This window comes from Hyperolius riggenbachi, chromosome 9, assembly GCF_040937935.1.
Source record: "Hyperolius riggenbachi isolate aHypRig1 chromosome 9, aHypRig1.pri, whole genome shotgun sequence".
In the NCBI taxonomy this organism is placed as follows: domain Eukaryota; kingdom Metazoa; phylum Chordata; class Amphibia; order Anura; family Hyperoliidae; genus Hyperolius; species Hyperolius riggenbachi.
In genome coordinates this window covers 246,497,274-246,516,558 of record NC_090654.1, presented here as the reverse complement: position 1 = coordinate 246,516,558, position 19,285 = coordinate 246,497,274, and the positions used below count along the sequence as shown (strand labels likewise).

The following is a 19,285-nucleotide window of genomic DNA, read 5'->3' as shown; positions in this document are numbered from 1 at the left end:
TGTTGTGTCTGCTTGGAGGAGGTAAGTCCACCACTGTCTCCCCCTATTTTAATCCTTTTAGCAAGTTTTATCCTGTTGGCACCTCTGTTCATCTTGTTATACCAGTCGTCGTCCCCCCCCCCCCCCCCCCCCCAGGTGGAGGGGTGTTGGCCCTTTTTTCCTTTCTACAGAGAGTGACTTTTTAATCCTGAGTGGGGACAGATATAATCTCTCCACCTGCCTATACAGTGGTTACCTGAGTGGTGACCCTGTCTAGTGAGTATAACTGATTACTCTATTTTATTCATCTATACCAGTACATACTACACTACACTATATCTGGCTCACTGTGTTGTCTTCTGTCCTGTATCTTCCCATCACTAGGTTCAGTCCTGCTGCTCTGCCTCTGAATCGAACAGTAGTGATGGGAAGTCCGGCTCTTTTCAATGAATCGATTCATTGAAAGAGCCGGACTTTCCATCACTACTACAGTGTATACTTCCTGGAGCGGCCGCTTATTGGCTGGCGGGACCACGTGATGAGGAGTGTTCCGATCACGTGGTCTCCACAGTCATTTTAACGGCGCACTGAGAGCCGCATGACGCGGCTTTAAATAGCGTCCACCTTTGCCACCAGCAAGCGTTGCGTTAGGGGACGTTATGCGACTTTAACGTCCCCTGCAACGCAACGTCTAAGTCTGAAAGAGCCCTTAGGGTAATTTTCCTGGTCTCAGGATCAGAACCACTACCTATCTCTATATATAGCTGCTTTGGAATATAGCTCCGCCCTCCCAGTGATGATTAGCCTAGGCTGTTTAGTGGCACGGAATCCTCCTCCCAGAGCATTCTGGGAGACTAAGCATTATGATCATCGGCTTTGAAAATCTAAAGGTGGCCACTAATGATACAATCTTTTTCATCTAATTTTACCAAATCTATGTAGTTAAGGGGGAAAAGGAGTGAATATATTGAATGGATAATTTAGGCAGTTAACTTATATTACATAGAAATGGTACGATTGGATGAAAAAGATTGTATCGTTAGTGGCCAGCTTTAGAAACAAACATTCCACAGAGCTGCACCTGACAGGACTAAAGATGTCGCCACCAGTGACAAATTTCAGAATGAAATTATGCCTGAGGGAAGATGTTACAATGGGCAAACACTGATGAAATCATTTATAAATGAATACTGTAAAAAAAATAATAGGTAACTTATTCACTATGGTATTTTCACTACAGTTCCTCTATAATATCATCTATAGACTGAATGCCACACGGTTATTTCTACAATCTTCTTGCAGTAGAATTTGTGCTGAGCACAGCAGACGCATACTTAGAAGTCCAAATTAAAATTCAAGAACTGCACTTTAGAGGATTTCAAAACGCTCAGAGACACAAGTAAGATTCAGAGCTCAGAGGCCCAGCATACGTATCCTACCACTGCACCAACACCTTTATAGCATGAGCTGCTGTACAGAATCATAGAACTGTAGAGGAGGAAATGTTACCTTCTGCTCTTTATAGATGCCAAGCTCTTTCTCTTTAGCAATTCTTTCTTCTTTCTCTGGAAAACATAAGTGACATTTACTAAACCAGTCACTCGCTGAAGCATGTGTGCAAGTAATGCAACGAGAGCGTGAACGAGGACGCACGTGGCCAGGGCTGCGCAGGCGGAGTGGCAGTCGACAAGTTGGCAAAAGTAAAACTGAGCTGCAGCGGTGGACCGAAGGATCCCTAAGTACCGTCGCAGGCACAGGGTGGCTGCAGGGGGTTGGCAGAAGTGAAACTTAAAAAAAAAAAAAAAAAATCTGAAATTTGTTCATTTTCCATTTTGGACTTTGGCCATTTTGCAAACTGGCCGGCCAATGTCAGAAATTTCCAGCATTTTGGACTTTGGCCGACGTCAAATCGGCCAGTTCTAGAAACGGCCAGCCAGTTCTAGAATTGGCCGATTTCTGGTTTTGGCCGTAACATATACATGAATTGTCTGCTTACATGCTGGTATTAGTGGACCAATCCTAAGGAGGGAACGGTGACAAGGTGGGTTGGCTTTATTAAGATCCTCAATATGAATTGGCAGTTTATTGTTGTTATGCACTGCTGCAAGTATAAGCTGAGTGCAAGGGCTAATCCTGATTTGCATTTGGTTTGGCCACATCCCTTCGCACCGCCCTTTCTCCAACTTGTTCAGACACTCCCCACTGCTGCCACTAGCGTAAATAACCAACTGTACTGCGCAGGGGCAGAACGACTTTTATGCAGCTCGGATATTCCCTTTAAGAATGATTTCAGCCACCCATTAAGCATGGCCTGTGTCACTCACCTTTCTGTTCCCGAAGGTATTCTGCGTTCTCCCTCATCCACAGTTCTGTCTTCATTTCCGCTTCCTTCTCATCGAGGATGTACTGAGGAGAGAAGGGAAGCACATTTAGTCCACACACCCCTTGGGGATCAATAGAAATCACATTCAGTCATCCTCTGTCTGCGCCTTACAGCCCATCTGATTCACCTGGCCATTGACAGATTACGGCTTCAATTCACTAAGCTTATCTCCTGTCTTTAATAACGTTTCTAGAGTGGTCACCATGGCAATGAGGCATGTCGTATTCAGGAAACATTTTACCTCAGGCAAACCTAAAGTTAACTCTTCTGTCTTTAAGTTAACTCTTTAATCCTTAAAATAACTCCACAGTTAAAGACAGGCTGTTTATTAACTGCGTGTGAAAAGAACTACAGAGGAGGTAAATTAACTACAGAAGAGGTAACGTAAGGAATGAAGAGATAAGATAACTCTCTTACTGTGTGGAGGTAAGTTTTCTCTTGCCTTATTATCTCCAGCATGATCTTAGTGAATTGAGGCCTTTATCTCAAAATTTATAGACAAGAAACCAGTGGCGTAGCAATAGGGGGTGCAGAGGTTGCGTTCGGATCGGGGCCCTTGGGCCAGAGGGGCTCCAAGGGGCCTACCCTGAACAGCAGTATTAGCTCTTTATTTGGTCCTTTACAGGTAATAATCGTTTCTATAAATGCTTTAAATAGTAGTGGTGATTAGCAAACGGTTTCCCATTCCCTTCTTGCACCTCTGACGCTGTGGCTGTCCTTAGCATGTTTTGGTGCGCCATATCAATTGTTATGTATAGAGTACTTGGGGGTGGGGGTGGGAGGGCAATGTAAAACTTGCACTGGGGCCTAGAGATCCTTAGCTACGCCACTGCAAGAAACTGTCAGGGCCATGGCAATAACATCACACTGTGGGATGGGTTTCACCACAATACCAGCCACACAGATGTCCCTGGTGATCTATTCAAGGAAAAGTTAAAGGACAACTGTAATGAGAAGAATATGGAGGCCGCCATGATTATTTCCTCTTAAGCAATACAGCCCTGCTGATCTATTTGGCTGCAGTAGTGTCTAACACAGAAACAAGCATGCAGCTAATGTTGTCAGATCTGACAATAATGTCAGAGACATCTGATCTGCTGCATGCTTGTTCAGGGTCTACGGCTAAAAGTATTAAAGGCAGAGGATCAGCAGGATTGCCAGGCAACTGGTATTGCTTATAAGGAAATAAATATGGCAGCCTCCATATACCTGTTACTTCAGTTGTCCTTTAATATTTTTGTGGGAAAGGGGGTACCGGCTACTGATTGGGATGAAATTCAATGATGGGTTAACGTTCCTCTTTAAATAATAAGAGAAACTGAAACGTTTGTTCAACCATTGTTCTGGAAAGAGAAACAACTTCTTCAACAGCAAAAAGGAGCATAATCTCGGCAATAAGCAGGGTTAGAACGTTGTGTTGCATTCTCTAGACACAAAAACAGGACAGTGTTACTTTTAGTCTAGGCAAGCATTAACACTCGGCAAAGGCCTGAAATGGAGCTTAGCTCAAACTTGAAGCCCAATTCATTCCCCAAATGCACAGAAATCATTTTTAGGATTTTTAGAATACTCAGAGGCATTTCATTTTAAGTGAGCAGTGGTCCGTATCAGATATGTTTGCATTAAAAGCTAGCGTATGGACCACAGAATGAAATGGGATCTTGCTGTGGCACACTCTCATATTAATGAGTATGCGGAAACAGCAATTGCTGCACTTTTGGCCGTATTAAGTAGGTACTGTATATCATTAAAGTCTTAGACAATACCAATACTTTTTAATATTTGCTGTAACCATTTCAGAGGAATTCCCTTTGGAATAATCAGTCACGTGACCCTGAGAACCTCTAGAAAGCAGGAAACTGGCAGCAAAGAAGAAGTTCCCCAGATACTGAACACCTGTCAATCTGTAGCCTCTCCCTAGCATTTAGAAAAAATAAATCCAAGTATTTTATTTTGTATTGATAAGGATATCCAAGGTGAAAATAAATACAAATATAAAGAGATAAACAATTGTATCTATCATCCTCCTCCTCTCCCCCCCCCCCCCCCCCCAAAAAAAAAAAAACAGACATTTTTTAGTAATCCCAGTTTTATTTTATATTTAAATCTAATTTTTAAGTTTTTACTGTTTCATGGATTCTTCTAAATGACACATTCATTGCAGTATGCCAGAGCTAAAATCTATGAACGATTGCCCATTTTTATCTCAGCCATTTTCTGCCAGGCTGTAATCCCTTATCAGTGAGTTACGCTATAATACGACCAAGTCCCAACCCAGACAGGAGCTGTCACTTGCATACCTGATTTTTAACTCAGAGAAAGTTAAAAAGGAACATAGCCTATTTATTTGTTTGCTCGGCACTGTACATACACGTCTGTCTCATCAAGTCACATGTCACATCGGGTGTCCTTTAAAGGGACTCCGAGCTCTAAAAATAAAAACGAAAATGGTACTCACCTGGGGCTTTCTGCAGCCCGCCGTTGGTCGAGAGGTCCCCCGGCGTGGTCCTGGCTCCTCTCCCGGTCCCTCCGCTGCATACCGCACCGGGGACACCCGGGCCGGGTGTCTGGCTCCCACTTCCTGAACGGGGACACTCTTCGTCACTACGCCGGCTGCTGAGCGTCATCGCGGCGGCCGGCATGACAGAACTGCGCATGTGCGGTTAAATCGCACATGCGCAGTACTGTCAAACCAGCCGCCGTGATGGCGAAGAGCGTCCCCGTTCAGGAAGTGGGAGCCCGACACCCGGCGCGGGTGTCCCCGTTGCGGTATGTGGCGGAAGGCCCGAGAGAAGAACCAGGAGGACGCAGAGGGACCTCCCGTCCTACGGTGGGCTGGAGAAAGTCCTACGCGAGTACCATTTTTGTTTATTTTTAGAGGTCAGAGTCCCTTTAACCACTTGAGGACCGTGGTATTAAACCCCCCCACCCCTAGTGACTAGTCCTTTTTTTCATAAATTGGGCCACTGTAGCTTTAAGGCCTCGCTGCAGGGCCACACAACTCACTCAGCACACAAGGGATCCCCCCCCCCCCCCCCCATTTCTCACCACCAAGAGAGCTCTTTGTTGGTGGTGTCTGATTGCTCCCCCAATGTTTATTTAACAAATATTTTTTTTAATAAATATGCCCATTTTTTTTAAATTTATTTATTATTTTTCCCACTCTTCCTCCCTATGTCAGCCTATCACAGCGATCGACTGTGATAGGCTTCAGCCTATCACCGCCGATTGCTTCTGTGTCCCCCAGGGGGACAGTCGTGCCACACTGCTATCCCCAAGTACAGCACTGCTTCAGATCGTGGCCTTATTAGACGACGGTTTCGCTGTCTAAGTCTCTGATCGGCGATCGCCGCTGGGAGACTTAAGGCAGAGTGGAGCTTATTGCGCTTTTCTCCTGGAAGACTCAAAGCACTTGAGCTGCAGCCACTAAGGTGCGCTCAATAGGCAGTTAGAGAGTCTTGCCCAAGGTCTCCATACTGAACAGGTGCCAGCTTATTGAACAGGAAGAGCCGAGATTGGAACCCTGGTCATCTGTGTCAGAGGCAGAGCCCTTAACTAGTACACTATCCAGCCACACATGAAGAATAAAATGTTAGATTTTACAATCACTTCTGGGAAATGTTACCTACTATACCAGCACAGACGAGCGGTTGTGCTGTATGCCAAGCAGCACATTTCGTTCTGGGATGACAAGCAGGAGGTCTTGTTGCACCTTAGGGAACGTACACGCATACAATTTTGCTTTGATAATCACTGGTCAGTTCTACCACCTACATGTAGTATGAGAGCTTACCCACAAAATGTGTTCATAGTATTCAATGCCCGTTAGCCCTCATACTACATGGCAGTGGTAAAATTGGCCAATCAAAATGTGATGTATGTATCAGGCCTTACAGTGGGAAATACAACAGCGATCAGCCAATCTGAGTGGACAGTCGAAGGGAAGGCTGCAGAGGTGAGGGACCCCTATTCACATGCTAAACTCTCACCAGAGATGATTATAAACGATTATTTTGGATGAAGAAAATCTAGTGTGTGTATAAAGCCTTAAAGGGAACCTAAACTGAGAAGGATATGGATTTTTCCTTTTAAAAGAATACCAGTTGCCTGAGTCTTCTGCTGATCCTCTGTCTCTAATACTTTTAGCCACAGCCCCTCATCAAGCATGCAGATCAGGTGCTCTGACTGAAGTCAGACTGGATTAGCTGCATGCTTGTTTCAGGTGTTTCAGGTTTGTGATTCAGCCACTACTGCAGCCAAAGAGATCAGCAGGACTGACAAGCAACAGGTATTGTTTAAAAGGAAACATCCATATCCCTCTCAGTTAAGGTTACCTTTAACCACTTGCCGACCGCCCCCAGCCGATGGGCGGCGGCAAAGACTGGGCCCAAACGACCGCAATACGCCCATCGGCGGGGGCGGCTGCGGGAGTGGCTATGCGGCGATCGCGTCATTCGTGACGCGATCAGCTGCCGGGGACTGGCTCCGCCCACCGCTCGTAGTAACCCGCCGGCCGTTCGGAAGCGCCGGCGGGTTACTAGCACCCGGATCGCCGCATTTACATTGTATAATAGGCTTTGTAATGTATACAAAGCCTATTATACTGGCTGCCTCCTGCCCTGGTGGTCCCAGTGTCCGAGGGACCACCAGGGCAGGCTGCAGCCACCCTAGTCTGCACCCAAGCACACTGATTTCCCCCCCCCTGCCCCCTGATCGCCCACAGCACCCCTCAGGCCCCCCCCTGCCCACCCCCCAGACCACTGTTTGCACCCAGTCACCCCCCTAATCACCCATCAATCACTCCCTGTCACTATCTGTCAACGCTATTTTTTTTTTATCCCCCCCCTGCCCACTGCCCCCTCCTGATCACCCCCCACCCCTCAGATTCTCCCCAGCCCCTCCCCCCCGTGTACTGTATGCATCTATCCCCCCTGATCACCTGTCAATCACCCGTCAATCACCAGTCAATCACCCCCTGTCACTGCTACCCATCAATCAGCTCCTAACCTGCCCCTTGCGGGCAATCTGATCACCCACCCACACCAATAGATCGCCCGCAGATCCGACATCAGATCACCTCCCAAATCCATTGTTTACATCTATTCTCTCCTCTAAACACCCACTAATTACCCATCAATCACTTATCAATCACCCCCTATCACCACCTGTCACTGTTACCCATCAGATTAGACCCTAATCTACCCCTTGCGGGCACCCAATCACCCGCCCACACGCTCAGATTGCCCTCAGACCCCCCTTTATCAATTCGCCAGTGCAATATTTACATCTGTTATTCCCTGTAATAACCCACTGATCACCTGTCAATCACCTATCAATCACCCCCTGTCACTGCCACCCATCAATCACCCCCTGTCACTGCCACCCATCAATCAGCCCCTAACCTGCCCCTTGCGGGCAATCTGATCACCCACCCACACCAATAGATCGCCCGCAGATCCGACATCAGATCACCTCCCAAGTGCAGTGTTTACATCTCTTCTCTCCTCTAAACACCCACTAATTACCCATCAATCACCTATCAATCACCCCCTATCACCACCTGTCACTGTTACCCATCAGATTAGACCCTAATCTACCCCTTGTGGGCACCCAATCACCCGCCCACACGCTCAGATTGCCCTCAGACCCCCCTTTATCAATTCGCCAGTGCAATATTTACATCTGTTATTCCCTGTAATAACCCACTGATCACCTGTCAATCACCTATCAATCACCCCCTGTCACTGCCACCCATCAATCACCTCCTGTTACTGCCACCCATCAATCAGCCCCTAACCTGCCCCTTGCGGGCAATCTGATCACCCACCCACACCAATAGATCGCCCGCAGATCCGACATCAGATCACCTCCCAAGTGCAGTGTTTACATCTCTTCTCTCCTCTAAACACCCACTAATTACCCATCAATCACCCCCTATCACCACCTGTCACGGTTACCCATCAGATTAGACCCTAATCTGCCCCTTGCGGGCACCCAATCACCCGCCCACACCTCAGAACGTCCTCAGACCCCAGCCCTGATCACCTCGCTAGTGCATTGCTTGCATCTATTTCCCCCCTCTAATCACACCTTGAGACACCCATCAATACCTTCCTGTCACCCCCTAGCACACCTACCCATCAGATCAGGCCCTAATTTGCCCCGTGTGGGCTCCTGATCACTCAGCCAAACCCTCAGGTCCCCCTCAGACCCCCTTCCGATCACCTCCCCAGTGCATTGATTGCATCTATTTTCCCCTCTAACCGCCCCCTGAGACACCCATCAATCACCTCCTGTCACCCCCCTAGCACTCCTATCCATCAGATCAGGCCCAAAACATCCTGTCATCTAAGAGGCCACCCTGCTTATGACCGGTTCCACAAAATTTGCCCCCTCATAGACCACCTGTCATCAAAATTTGCAGATGCTTATACCCCTGATCAGTCATTTTGAGAAATTTGGTTTCCAGACTACTCACAGTTTTGGGCCCGTAAAATGCCAGGGCAGTATAGGAACCCCACAAGTGACCCCATTTTAGAAAGAAGACACCCCAAGGTATTCTGTTAGGTGTATGATGAGTTCATAGAAGATTTTATTTTTTGTCAAAAGTTAGCGGAAATTAGATTTTTATTGTTTTTTTCACAAAGTGTCATTTTTCACTAACTTGTGACAAAAAATAAAATCTTCTATGAACTCACCATACCCCTAACGGAATACCTTGGGGTGTCTTCTTTCTAAAATGGGGTCACTTGTGGGGTTCCTATACTGCCCTGGCATTTTAGGGGCCCTAAACCGTGAGGAGTAGTCTAGAAAACAAATGCCTCAAAATGACCTGTGAATAGGACGTTGGGCCCCTTAGCGCACCTAGGCTGCAAAAAAGTGTCACACATGTGGTATCGCCATACTCAGGAGAAGTAGTATAATGTGTTTTGTGGTGTATTTTTACGCATACCCATGCTGGGTGGGAGAAATCTCTCTGTAAATGGACAATTGTGTGTAAAAAAAAAATCAAAAATGTGTCATTTACAGAGATATTTCTCCCACCCAGCATGGTTATATGTAAAAATACACCACAAAACACATTATACTACTTCTTCTGAGTACGGCGATACCACATGTGTGACACTTTTTTGCAGCCTAACTGTGCTAAGGGGCCCAAAGTCCAATGAGTACCTTTAGGATTTCACAGGTCATTTTGAGACATTTGGGTTCAAGACTACTCTTCACGGTTTAGGGCCCCTAAAATGCCAGGGCAGTATAGGAACCCCACAAGTGACCCCATTTTAGAAAGAAGACACCCCAAGGTATTCTGTTAGGTGTATGATGAGTTCATAGAAGATTTTATTTTTTGTCACAAGTTAGCGGAAATTGATATGTATTGGTTTTTTTTTCACAAAGTGTCATTTTCCGCTAACTTGTGACAAAAAAAAAATCTTCTATGAACTCACCATATTCCTAACAGAATACCTTGGGGTGTCTTCTTTCTAAAATGGGGTAATTTGTGGGGTTCCTATACTGTCCTGGCATTTTAGGGGCCCTAAACCGTGAGGAGTAGTCTTGAAACCAAATGTCGCAAAATGACCTGTGAAATCCTAAAGGTACTCATTGAACTTTGGGCCCCTTAGCGCAGTTAGGGTGCAAAAAAGCGCCACACATGTGGTATCGCCGTACTCAGGAGAAGTAGTATAATGTGTTTTGGGGTGTATTTTTCCACATACCCATGCTGAGTGGGAGAAATATCTCTATAAATAGACAATTGTGTGTAAAAAAAAAAAAACAATTGTCATTTACGGAGATATTTCTCCCACCCAGCATGGGTATGTGTAAAAATACACCCCAAAACACATTATACTACTTCTCCTGAGTACGGTAATACCACATGTGTGGCACTTTTTTGCAGCCTAACTGCGCTAAGGGGCCAAAAGTCCAATGAGCATCTTTAGGCTTTACAGGGGTGCTTACAATTAGGCCCCCCCCAAAATGCCAGGACAGTGAACACACCCCACAAATGACCCCATTTTGGAAAGTAGACACTTCAAGGTATTCAGAGAGGAGCATAGTGAGTCCGTGGCAGATTTCATTTTTTTTTGTCGCAAGTTAGAAGAAATGGAAACTTTTTTTTCTTCTTTTTTTTGTCAGAAAGTGTCATTTTCCGCTAACTTGTGACAAAAAATAAAATCTTCTATGAACTCACCATGCCTCTCACTGAATACTTTGGGATGTCTTCTTTCCAAAATGGGGTCATTTGGGGGGTATTTGTACTATCCTGGAATTTTAGCCCCTCATGAAACCTGACAGGTGCGCAGAAAAGTCAGAGATGCTTGAAAATGGGAAAATTCACTTTTGGCACCATAGTTTGTAAACGCTATAACTTTTACCCAATCCAATAAATATACACTGAATGGTTTTTTTTTTATCAAAGACATGTAGCAGAATAACTTTCGCGCTCAAATGTATAGGAAATTTTACTTTATTTGAAAAATGTCAGCACAGCAAGTTAAAAAAGTCATTTTTTTGCCAAAATTCATGTATTTTTTGATGAATATAATAAAAACTAAAACTCGCAGCAGCAATCAAATAGCAGCAAAAGAAAGCTGTATTAGTGACAAGAAAAGGAGGTAAAATTCCTTTAGGTGGTAGGTTGTATGACCGAGCAATAAACCGTGAAAGCTGCAGTGGTCTGAATGGAGAAAAAGGCTCTGGTCCTTAAGGGGCGAAAAGACTGTGGTCCTGAAGTGGTTAAAGTGATGTATCTCAGGACAACTGAGTGAGCAGACATACATGTTCACTGAGGATCTACGTACTGGTGCAGCAGGTTTTAATACCCGTGTATATTCACATATAAGCCAACCTGCGTATAACCCGAGGCACCCACTTTTCCCTCAGAAACCAGGAGAAAGTGGTTGACTCGCGTATGAGCCCTCTCCCCAGTATAGCCCCCTCCACAGTAGCCTAAAGTGCCCTCAGTACAGGTCAGTCCCCCTCCCCATAGCCAGATGTGCCCCAAGGATGATACAAATGTGTCTTAAAGAGACTCGGAAGTCTTCGAAAATTCAGGTTTTTATTTCAAAAATCTGTTCAACATGATTGCCCTAACTAAAACGCTGCATCCTCACGGCTGAAATCTAACTAAATCCCCCCAAACTCCCCTCGCAAAATCCACGACTTTCTTGGTCGTGGAGTTTGCAGCCCTGTGCGCTTCCAAGAGGCAGAGCTTTCAGCTGCAGCTCTGCCTCTACACATGTCTATCAGCACATATCCCCGCCCCTCTCAGTGAAGGAAGACTGAGACGGGGAAGCGGAGGCGGAGATATGTGCTGATAGACGCAGAGCTGCAGCTGAAAGCTTTGCCTCTCACAGAAGCGCTCCCTGCAGTGTGCCCCGGGGAGTTTGGGGGGATTTCGTTAGATTTCAGCATCGGGGATGCGGCGTTTTAGTTAGGGCGATCATGTTGAACAGGTTTTTGCAATAAAAACCTGAATTTTCTGAGACTTCAGAGTCTCTTTAAAGGGGCACTACAGTGAAAAACTGTAAAATTTAAAATATGTGCAAACATATACAAATAAGAAGTACATTTTTTCCAGAGTAAAATGAGCCATAAATTACTTTTCTCCTATGTTGCTGTCACTTACAGTAGGTAGTAGAAATCTGACAGAAGTGACAGGTTTTGCACTAGTCCATCTCTTCATAGGGGATTCTCAGCAAGGCTTTTACTCTTTATAAAGATATTCCCTAAAAAGGATTTAAACAATGATGCTGGCCAGCTTCCCTGCTTGCTACACAGTTTTTTGGCAGTTGGACAGAACACCTGCCATTCGCTGAGGCCTGGTGCACACCAAAAACCGCTAGCAGATCCGCAAAATGCTAGCAGATTTTGAAACGCTTTTTCTTCTTTTTCTGTAGCGTTTCAGCTAGGGTTTTGCGGTTTTGTGTAGCGGTTTTGGTGTAGTAGATTTCATATATTGTTACAGTAAAGCTGTTACTGAACAGCTTCTGTAACAAAAACGCCGGCAAAACCGCTCTGAACAGGCGTTTTTCAGAGCGGTTTGCGTTTTTCCTATACTTAACATTGAGGCAAAAACGCATCCGAAATCCAAAAAATGCCTCACCCCGGGAGGATTTGTTTCTGCAAAACGCCTCCCACTCTGGTGTGCACCACCCCATTGAGATACATTGACCAAGTGGATCCGCAGCCGCAAGCGGCTGCAGAAACGCTGAAAGAGCCGCTCGGTGAGCACCAGCCCTGAGTGCTTTTGAAAATAAATATATCCCAGTGAATCCCCTATAAAGAGATAGACTAGTGCAAAACCTGTCACTTCTGTCAGATTTCTACTACCTACTGTAAGTGACAGCAACATAGGAGAAAAGTAATTTATGGCTCATTTTTCTCTGGAATAAATGTACTTCTTATTTGTATATGTTTGACATATTTTAAATTTTACAGTTTTTTTGCACTAGTGTCCCTTTAAGACACCATAGATATGAGACACAGCGACTACAACACAGGAAGAATCCCTGATCATTGCACTACTGACACATTGCTTGCACGCTCCACTCCACAAGCCAGGGGACACAGGTAGTCTTGAGCAGCACACTCTGCACACCATATTGCAGGGGACGGAGGGCACAGGGACACAGGAGGGAGCCAGGTGGCAAGAGCAGGATCACTAGTGCACAATCCTTACACTCCTCTGCCAGTAACATAACCTGCTCCACCATACGTTCTGCTCCACTGACTCGCATATAAGCCGAAAGGGTAACTTTTCAGCACTTTTTTGTGCTGAAAAATTAGGCTTATATGCGAGTATATACAGTATATGAAATGTGCAACATTTTAGAAAATTACAAATATGTTAATAGAATTTAAAAACTGTACACTTAAAGGACAACGATCGCCAAAAATAGTAAAATTTTAAAAACATGAAAGTACATTTCTTCCAGAGTAAAGTGAGCTATAAATTATTCTCATCTGTTGCTGTCACTTACAGGAGGAAGTAGAAATCTAATAGAAGGGCAACCTGCATATTTTTATAGATCCTTTTCAGGGAGTAGTTTTGCAAGGAATAAATGAAATACTGAAAAAAGAACAAAAGAGGTTCTCTGAGCTTTCCGACCAAGCTTAGTCGGCTACAGTGCTGTTTGCTGAAGCATTTATCTCAACCTCTCTCTCACTTTTTTGTTTGTTGAAAGGACAACTGAAGTGAGAGGAATGGAGGCTACCATATTTATTTCCTTTTAAAGCAATACCATTTGCCTGGCAGCCCTGCTGATACCCTTCCTCTAATACTTTCAGCCATAGCCCCTGAACAAGCATGCAGCAGATCAGGTGTTTCTGACATTATTGTCAGATCTGACAAAATTAGCTACATGCTTGTTTCTGGTGTGATCCAGACACTACTGTAGCCAAATAGACCAACAGGGCTGCCAGGCAACTGGTATTGGTGAAAAGGAAATAAATATGGCAGCTTCCATATTCCTCTCACTTCAGTCTCCCTTTAAGTTTTTACTGCAGGAAAGTTCAAAGGATCATTAGCTCTGCTCTGTTTCATAGTTTAAAATACAGAGTGTAGTTTGTAAATTGCAAATATGACAGAATGATTAAATGTTTGTTATATAACAAAATAAAAAAGCGACTCTTCTTTGCTAATAATGTTCTATTAATTATCCATACTAAACAAACAATTCATTAAAGTGAACCTTAAGTCATACAAAAAAAATGAGTTTTACTCACCTGGGGCTTCCCTCTGCCCCCTGCAGCTGATCGGTGCCCTCGCCGTGTCTCTCTGATCCTCCCGTCCCCGCCGGCGACCACTTCCGGTTTCACCCTCAGGACCAGACAGGCATGGGAACGCTAGTGATTCTTCGTGTTCCCAGCCACAATATCGCCCCCTATGCTGCTATTGCGGCCAGTGCCTCTTTAAATTTAAGTTTTGGGTTTTTGTTTTTTTTTTTGCTTCAGTGTCACTTTAAATCTTCTTCAGAATTATTTTGGGCCAGTTCCTGGCTCACCAACAAACATTCCTCGCCGGCAGCTACCGCGAATCAGTGTCAGCATTTATTGGGAATAACATCCACAGAGACATTCTTGCTTTGTTTCTTAGGAAGGCCACTTATTTACCATTACGCATCACACAATACATTATCAGCTCAATAGATCACTGGTAGCGTTCTCAGCAGTATCGCGGCTAATACGTTCATTTATTTCCCAGCGCTGGAACGCAAGCACCGAGGGGTTCTGAATGGAGGAAAACAGCCGTGATTAAACACATTTATACTGGCTGCCACAACACCAGAAAATGAGAAGTCTCACCCTGTCTATTTCACTGTCATCAATGCCATCGAGGTCCAGCTCTCCGTTTTCCGGGTTGTCACCTGTATAAAAATAAGTAGATGTCAGTATGATTTACCAGATAAAAATGGCATTTATGCTCAAGGCCTGATTTGTGTCTGTTACAGAGGTCCTTGTGAGCTCTGGGGTGGCCACAGGACTAGCACTACCATAGGGGCAACCTGGACTAACTGCCCGAGGGCCCCCAAGCGTCTATTCACATACCTGAAACAAGCAAAAAACCAATCCTGCCTAACTTCAATCATATACATTTGATAAACATCTGATCTGCATGCTTGTTCAGGGTCTGTGGCTAAACGTACTGGAGTCAGATGATCAGCAGGGCAGCCGGGTACTCTGCATTTTTTTAACCAACTGCGTACCAGCACTCTCTGGCATCTTAAAGAGAACCCGAGGTGGGCAGATGGGACACAGAGGCATGTACTCTGCCTCATGCATGTCTCTCTGTCCCCACATCGCCGCTCTCTGCCCCCCCCCCCCCCCCCCCACCGGGCTATAGCCACCCAAAATTAGCGACAATTTGTCACCATCTCGGAGGTAAACACAGGGAGAGGGATTCCCTGTTCAAAAGCCTGCGAGGGGTGTTCTTGCAGGGCTTCCAGAGCTGCCATTGGGCAGCTCTCTCTCCCTGGCCATGCCCCCTGCCGCTCCCCCGCCTCCCTGCACGCTATGAGAGACGCACAGTCTTTCCTTCCAGCGTTGTGACCTATAGGTCACACAAGTGAAAGTAAGCCAGTGCGGCCCACAGGAGCGGCAGGGACCGGCGGTTTTTGCAGCTACCTGATCCGCTCAGCCCCATGGATAGTTTTTTTTTTTAACTTTTTGAGCCCACCTCAGGCTCTCTTTACGGACCATAGACTGCTGGTACTAAACAATGGGGCTTGAATTGCAGCACAGACCCACCGCTCTAGCTGGTCACACTGCCCACCCATAGCCGCAGGCCCCTCGCTCTATTGTCGCTATGACGGCAGTGCTCTGTGAGCCGGTCAGGAGCAGATTTCATTGGCTCCTGGCCCTGTCATCACGTTGGCTCACAGTGATCATGGAGTCAAGAGCCAATGAAATTGTCTCCAGATAGGCTTACACGAAGCTCTGCTGTCATAGCAACGGCAGAGCAAGGGGCCTGCGGCAAGGGAGAGATCAGCAGGTCCTGGCGGTGCGGTAATTGAAATCTACGCCCTGGCAAGAATAAGCAGCCACAAACAGGGCGTAGATTTCAATTACCATGGTCCAGAATCGGTTAAAAGAAAATTAGAGCTAAAATGTGCATCAATTGGTAATCATTAGCATCCCACTAACCATCTCTAGGCCCCAACAATGACTGTGAAAATAAACCTGAACTGAAAATAAACCTATGAGTAAATCGCAGATTGAGCACTTCTTCCGCGCATCTCCTTTTCTGCAAAATCTAATTCCAGAAAAATTGCACTGTAAAATTATAAAGAAAACGCATTGCGCTTGTGTTTTTCAGTATAAAAAAGCCCACATCAGTCTGTAGCTCTGCTGAACAGCGGGAAGAACAGATTCACAATACAGGTAGTCCCCCGACTTACGAACAATCCGCTGATACAAACGGCATGGATTCTGTGTTTCCATGGGAACGAGTCAATTTTTTCAAATTGGATTTGTAGTTTTTGAGAAAATCGATTAAAAAAAATTAAAAGAAAAAATGACTTTTAAACTTGTATAAACAGGTAGAAAGGGCAAAGGCGACACAGAGGGGGACACTGGAGGCACAGAGGAGGTACAGGGGACAGAGATGGCACAATGTTCCGACAGATTCAGTCTGACAAGTACAGCCATGGTTATTTTTCAACCAACCTCTGCAGAGAAATGCATGAGATGAAAGACAAGGAACAGCATCTTTATGGCCCATTCACATGAGGGCGATTTGCAGGCATTTTCCGATGATCGCTAGCGCTTTTAAAAACACTAGTGTCATTAAAAGTATATGGCAGTGATCTCACTGCCGCGATTGCTGGCGACCTGCGGTAAACACAAATGCTGTGCATGCATTTTTCGTGATTTAGAGTGATCGCTATTGAAATGTTAAAAGACGCAAATTGCGATCGCTCAAAAATCGCAAAATGTCCAGTAAAAAATATGCGTTAAATTCGCAGAAAAAGTCACTAAAGCATAGTGTGTGAATGGGCCCTTAGTTAAAGCGGACCCAAACCAAACAATTTTTTTTAATTCAAAATATTTAGTTGCACCACTCTGACACATACAAAGATAAATAAACACTTCTTAATGCCTATGAGCATTTCAGTGCATGCTTTTCACCCTCCTCTTTGCATAACTAGGGATATACTGGGGGCAGCCATTAGCAATTCCTCCTTTGCTGGACACCATCTACTCCACCAGTTTGCCGGATTCTGTCCCGGCAATATGAAAAGGAAGGGAGGGGTTCCTACAATAAATGTAAAATATTTTATATTTGTCATCATGCAGCTAAAAAAAGGCTGCTATTTATTATAATTTAGAAAATAGATATTATTTATGAAATTTTGTATTTGTAATTTGGGTCCACTTTAACGTTACATATACTGTAATGTCATGTACAACATGACTTTTTCATTTTTTTCCCCCCTCAGGATTCCTCTTTAGTGTAAATGTTGCATGTCAGTGCCATAGCATGCTAACCATGACACAATATACCAAGCCTGCTTCTGCTGGTCACCAATGCCAGTGTTTGCTACCATACCGCCAGTGCCAGCAGTTTGCGCATCAGGCCCATAGTAATGAACACATGTAAATAAGAAAATAAAACGTGCAAAGGAAAAGTGACATACATATCGGCAGCTGGATGCCCTGCTGATGATTACTTTTTAATAGCTATGGTTAACTGAACAACGTACATCAACCTTGAAGTCCAGCAGGGGCGTAGCAGTAGCCATAGCAACTGCTTTGGAGCCCTAGAGAAGATGGGACACAGATGGAACGTGATGACTACCTCCAGTCAAAAAAAATAGTTTGAATGGCAATACTTATATGTAGTCTATGCACTGTGTACAGTTAGTTGAACAAATAAAATGTACATCTTGTACAGCATAGTGTCTGGAACAGGCACACATTTATATCTGTAGTAGCACCTCCATCTTTCTCCTCATGCCGATGCCTTGCAAGTACATCCTCTTCATTGTATCCTCCCCTCCAGCCTGGTGCCTTACCCTGCCCCTCCCACCCCTCTGCCTGCCTGGATCAAATTACATTTCTTTTCACAGTGTGTAGAAGAGAGGATAAACAGCAGAACAGCTGCAGTCTGTCTTATATGGGTTTTCTATTATTCTTACCCAAGTCCCGAAGCCTCCGCCCGCAGCTTCGGTACCAGGTCCCATCACTGCCGGCAGTCGGAGCCAGCCTACGCAGGAGAAGTGCGCTCTTTGCGTATCTTTCCAGCAGTCGCTGGAGAGATATGAAGAGGGCGCACTTCTCTTACGTCAGTCTGGCTTCGACTGACGGCAGTGACGGGACTCGGTACCGAAGCTGCGGACAGCGGTGTGGGATCGATCCGAACGCATGGGGCTGGAGGAAGCCCCAGGTATGTATAAATATTTTTATTTAATTTCTGGTACACTTTGACCTTGCTGTGTTGCTCCACCCTCTGCGACAGTGGCTATGTAAACAGCTTGCTAGCGACACGCTGCGTGTTGCTAGCACGGCGGTTTGATTTATGGGGGCCAGGAGAGCGCAGGGGGGGTCTGGGGAAGAACAGTATAGTAACAGAGGATGGGCATTATATGCAGACCCAGCCTGTGTGTGCAATTAGGATTTTTAAAACCCACCTCGGGATCTCTTTAAATTGTCTGTTGTAGTGACAACACGTTTTATAAAGCAGAGAGGAGCAATACTCTTGTGTAATGTGTACAGGGAAGAATATATTCTAGGACACACAGAACCAGCACAAGTAATGCTCCTCCGCTCTCCAAAATCACTGCAATTATCTATGTAACATGAACAGCACAGCCTGGCCAGCCATTATACTAACTACTTCCCGCTCATTAATCTGTTGTTGCTTGCTGCTTTCTGAACAGACGAGAGGTCACGCGGAAAACTTCACATACAGACTCACCTTTACAGGGTAACTTCATTCTAAAGCCCAGCTACAGCCAAAACTGAACACGGCAAAGTTAGTTACATAAATGGATATAATCAGCGACCAGTAGACAAATCAATCATAATGATCACATGATTGATTGATCAGCTGTGAATGCAGGCTCCTGTGCACAAGCCTAAAGGTGCATGTACATCAGAACATTTATGGGCAGATCGACCAAGCTGATCAAATCTGATTGGAGAGATCTGTTGCCTGCCCATACACCACAGGCCGATTCCCAATCAATTTCAGCATGAAATCTTTAGGGAATCGGTCTTGTGACCCAGTGTCACCGGCCCGGAGATGTCCCCCCAATGGTATACATTTCCTGTCCATGTCTGCCCCTGCCTTCGGGCAATGTCCTCTGACTATACACTTGTTCCAAGTGGTAGCCGGAGTAACATGGGCGTGTTTGTGACGTGTATGCCGGCAATCACATGGGATGGTTGGAGGACAGGGCCTGAAGGTAGCGGCAGATG

At 45.3% G+C, this 19,285-nt stretch overlaps 1 protein-coding gene across 3 annotated transcripts in view; it reads right to left on the bottom strand.

The window, feature by feature from the left end:
* Positions 1-19,285, bottom strand: part of BRF1 (BRF1 RNA polymerase III transcription initiation factor subunit) — a 452,239-nt gene that overhangs the window by 112,593 nt on the left and 320,361 nt on the right. For all 3 annotated transcript variants that reach the window (XM_068254252.1, XM_068254253.1, XM_068254254.1), the window contains 3 exons: positions 14,672-14,733; positions 2,304-2,385; positions 1,489-1,544 (listed from right to left, as the gene is read on the bottom strand). In XM_068254252.1, coding sequence (XP_068110353.1) covers positions 1,489-1,544; positions 2,304-2,385; positions 14,672-14,733 — 200 coding nt within the window. The remainder of the gene's footprint in view (positions 1-1,488; positions 1,545-2,303; positions 2,386-14,671; positions 14,734-19,285) is intronic.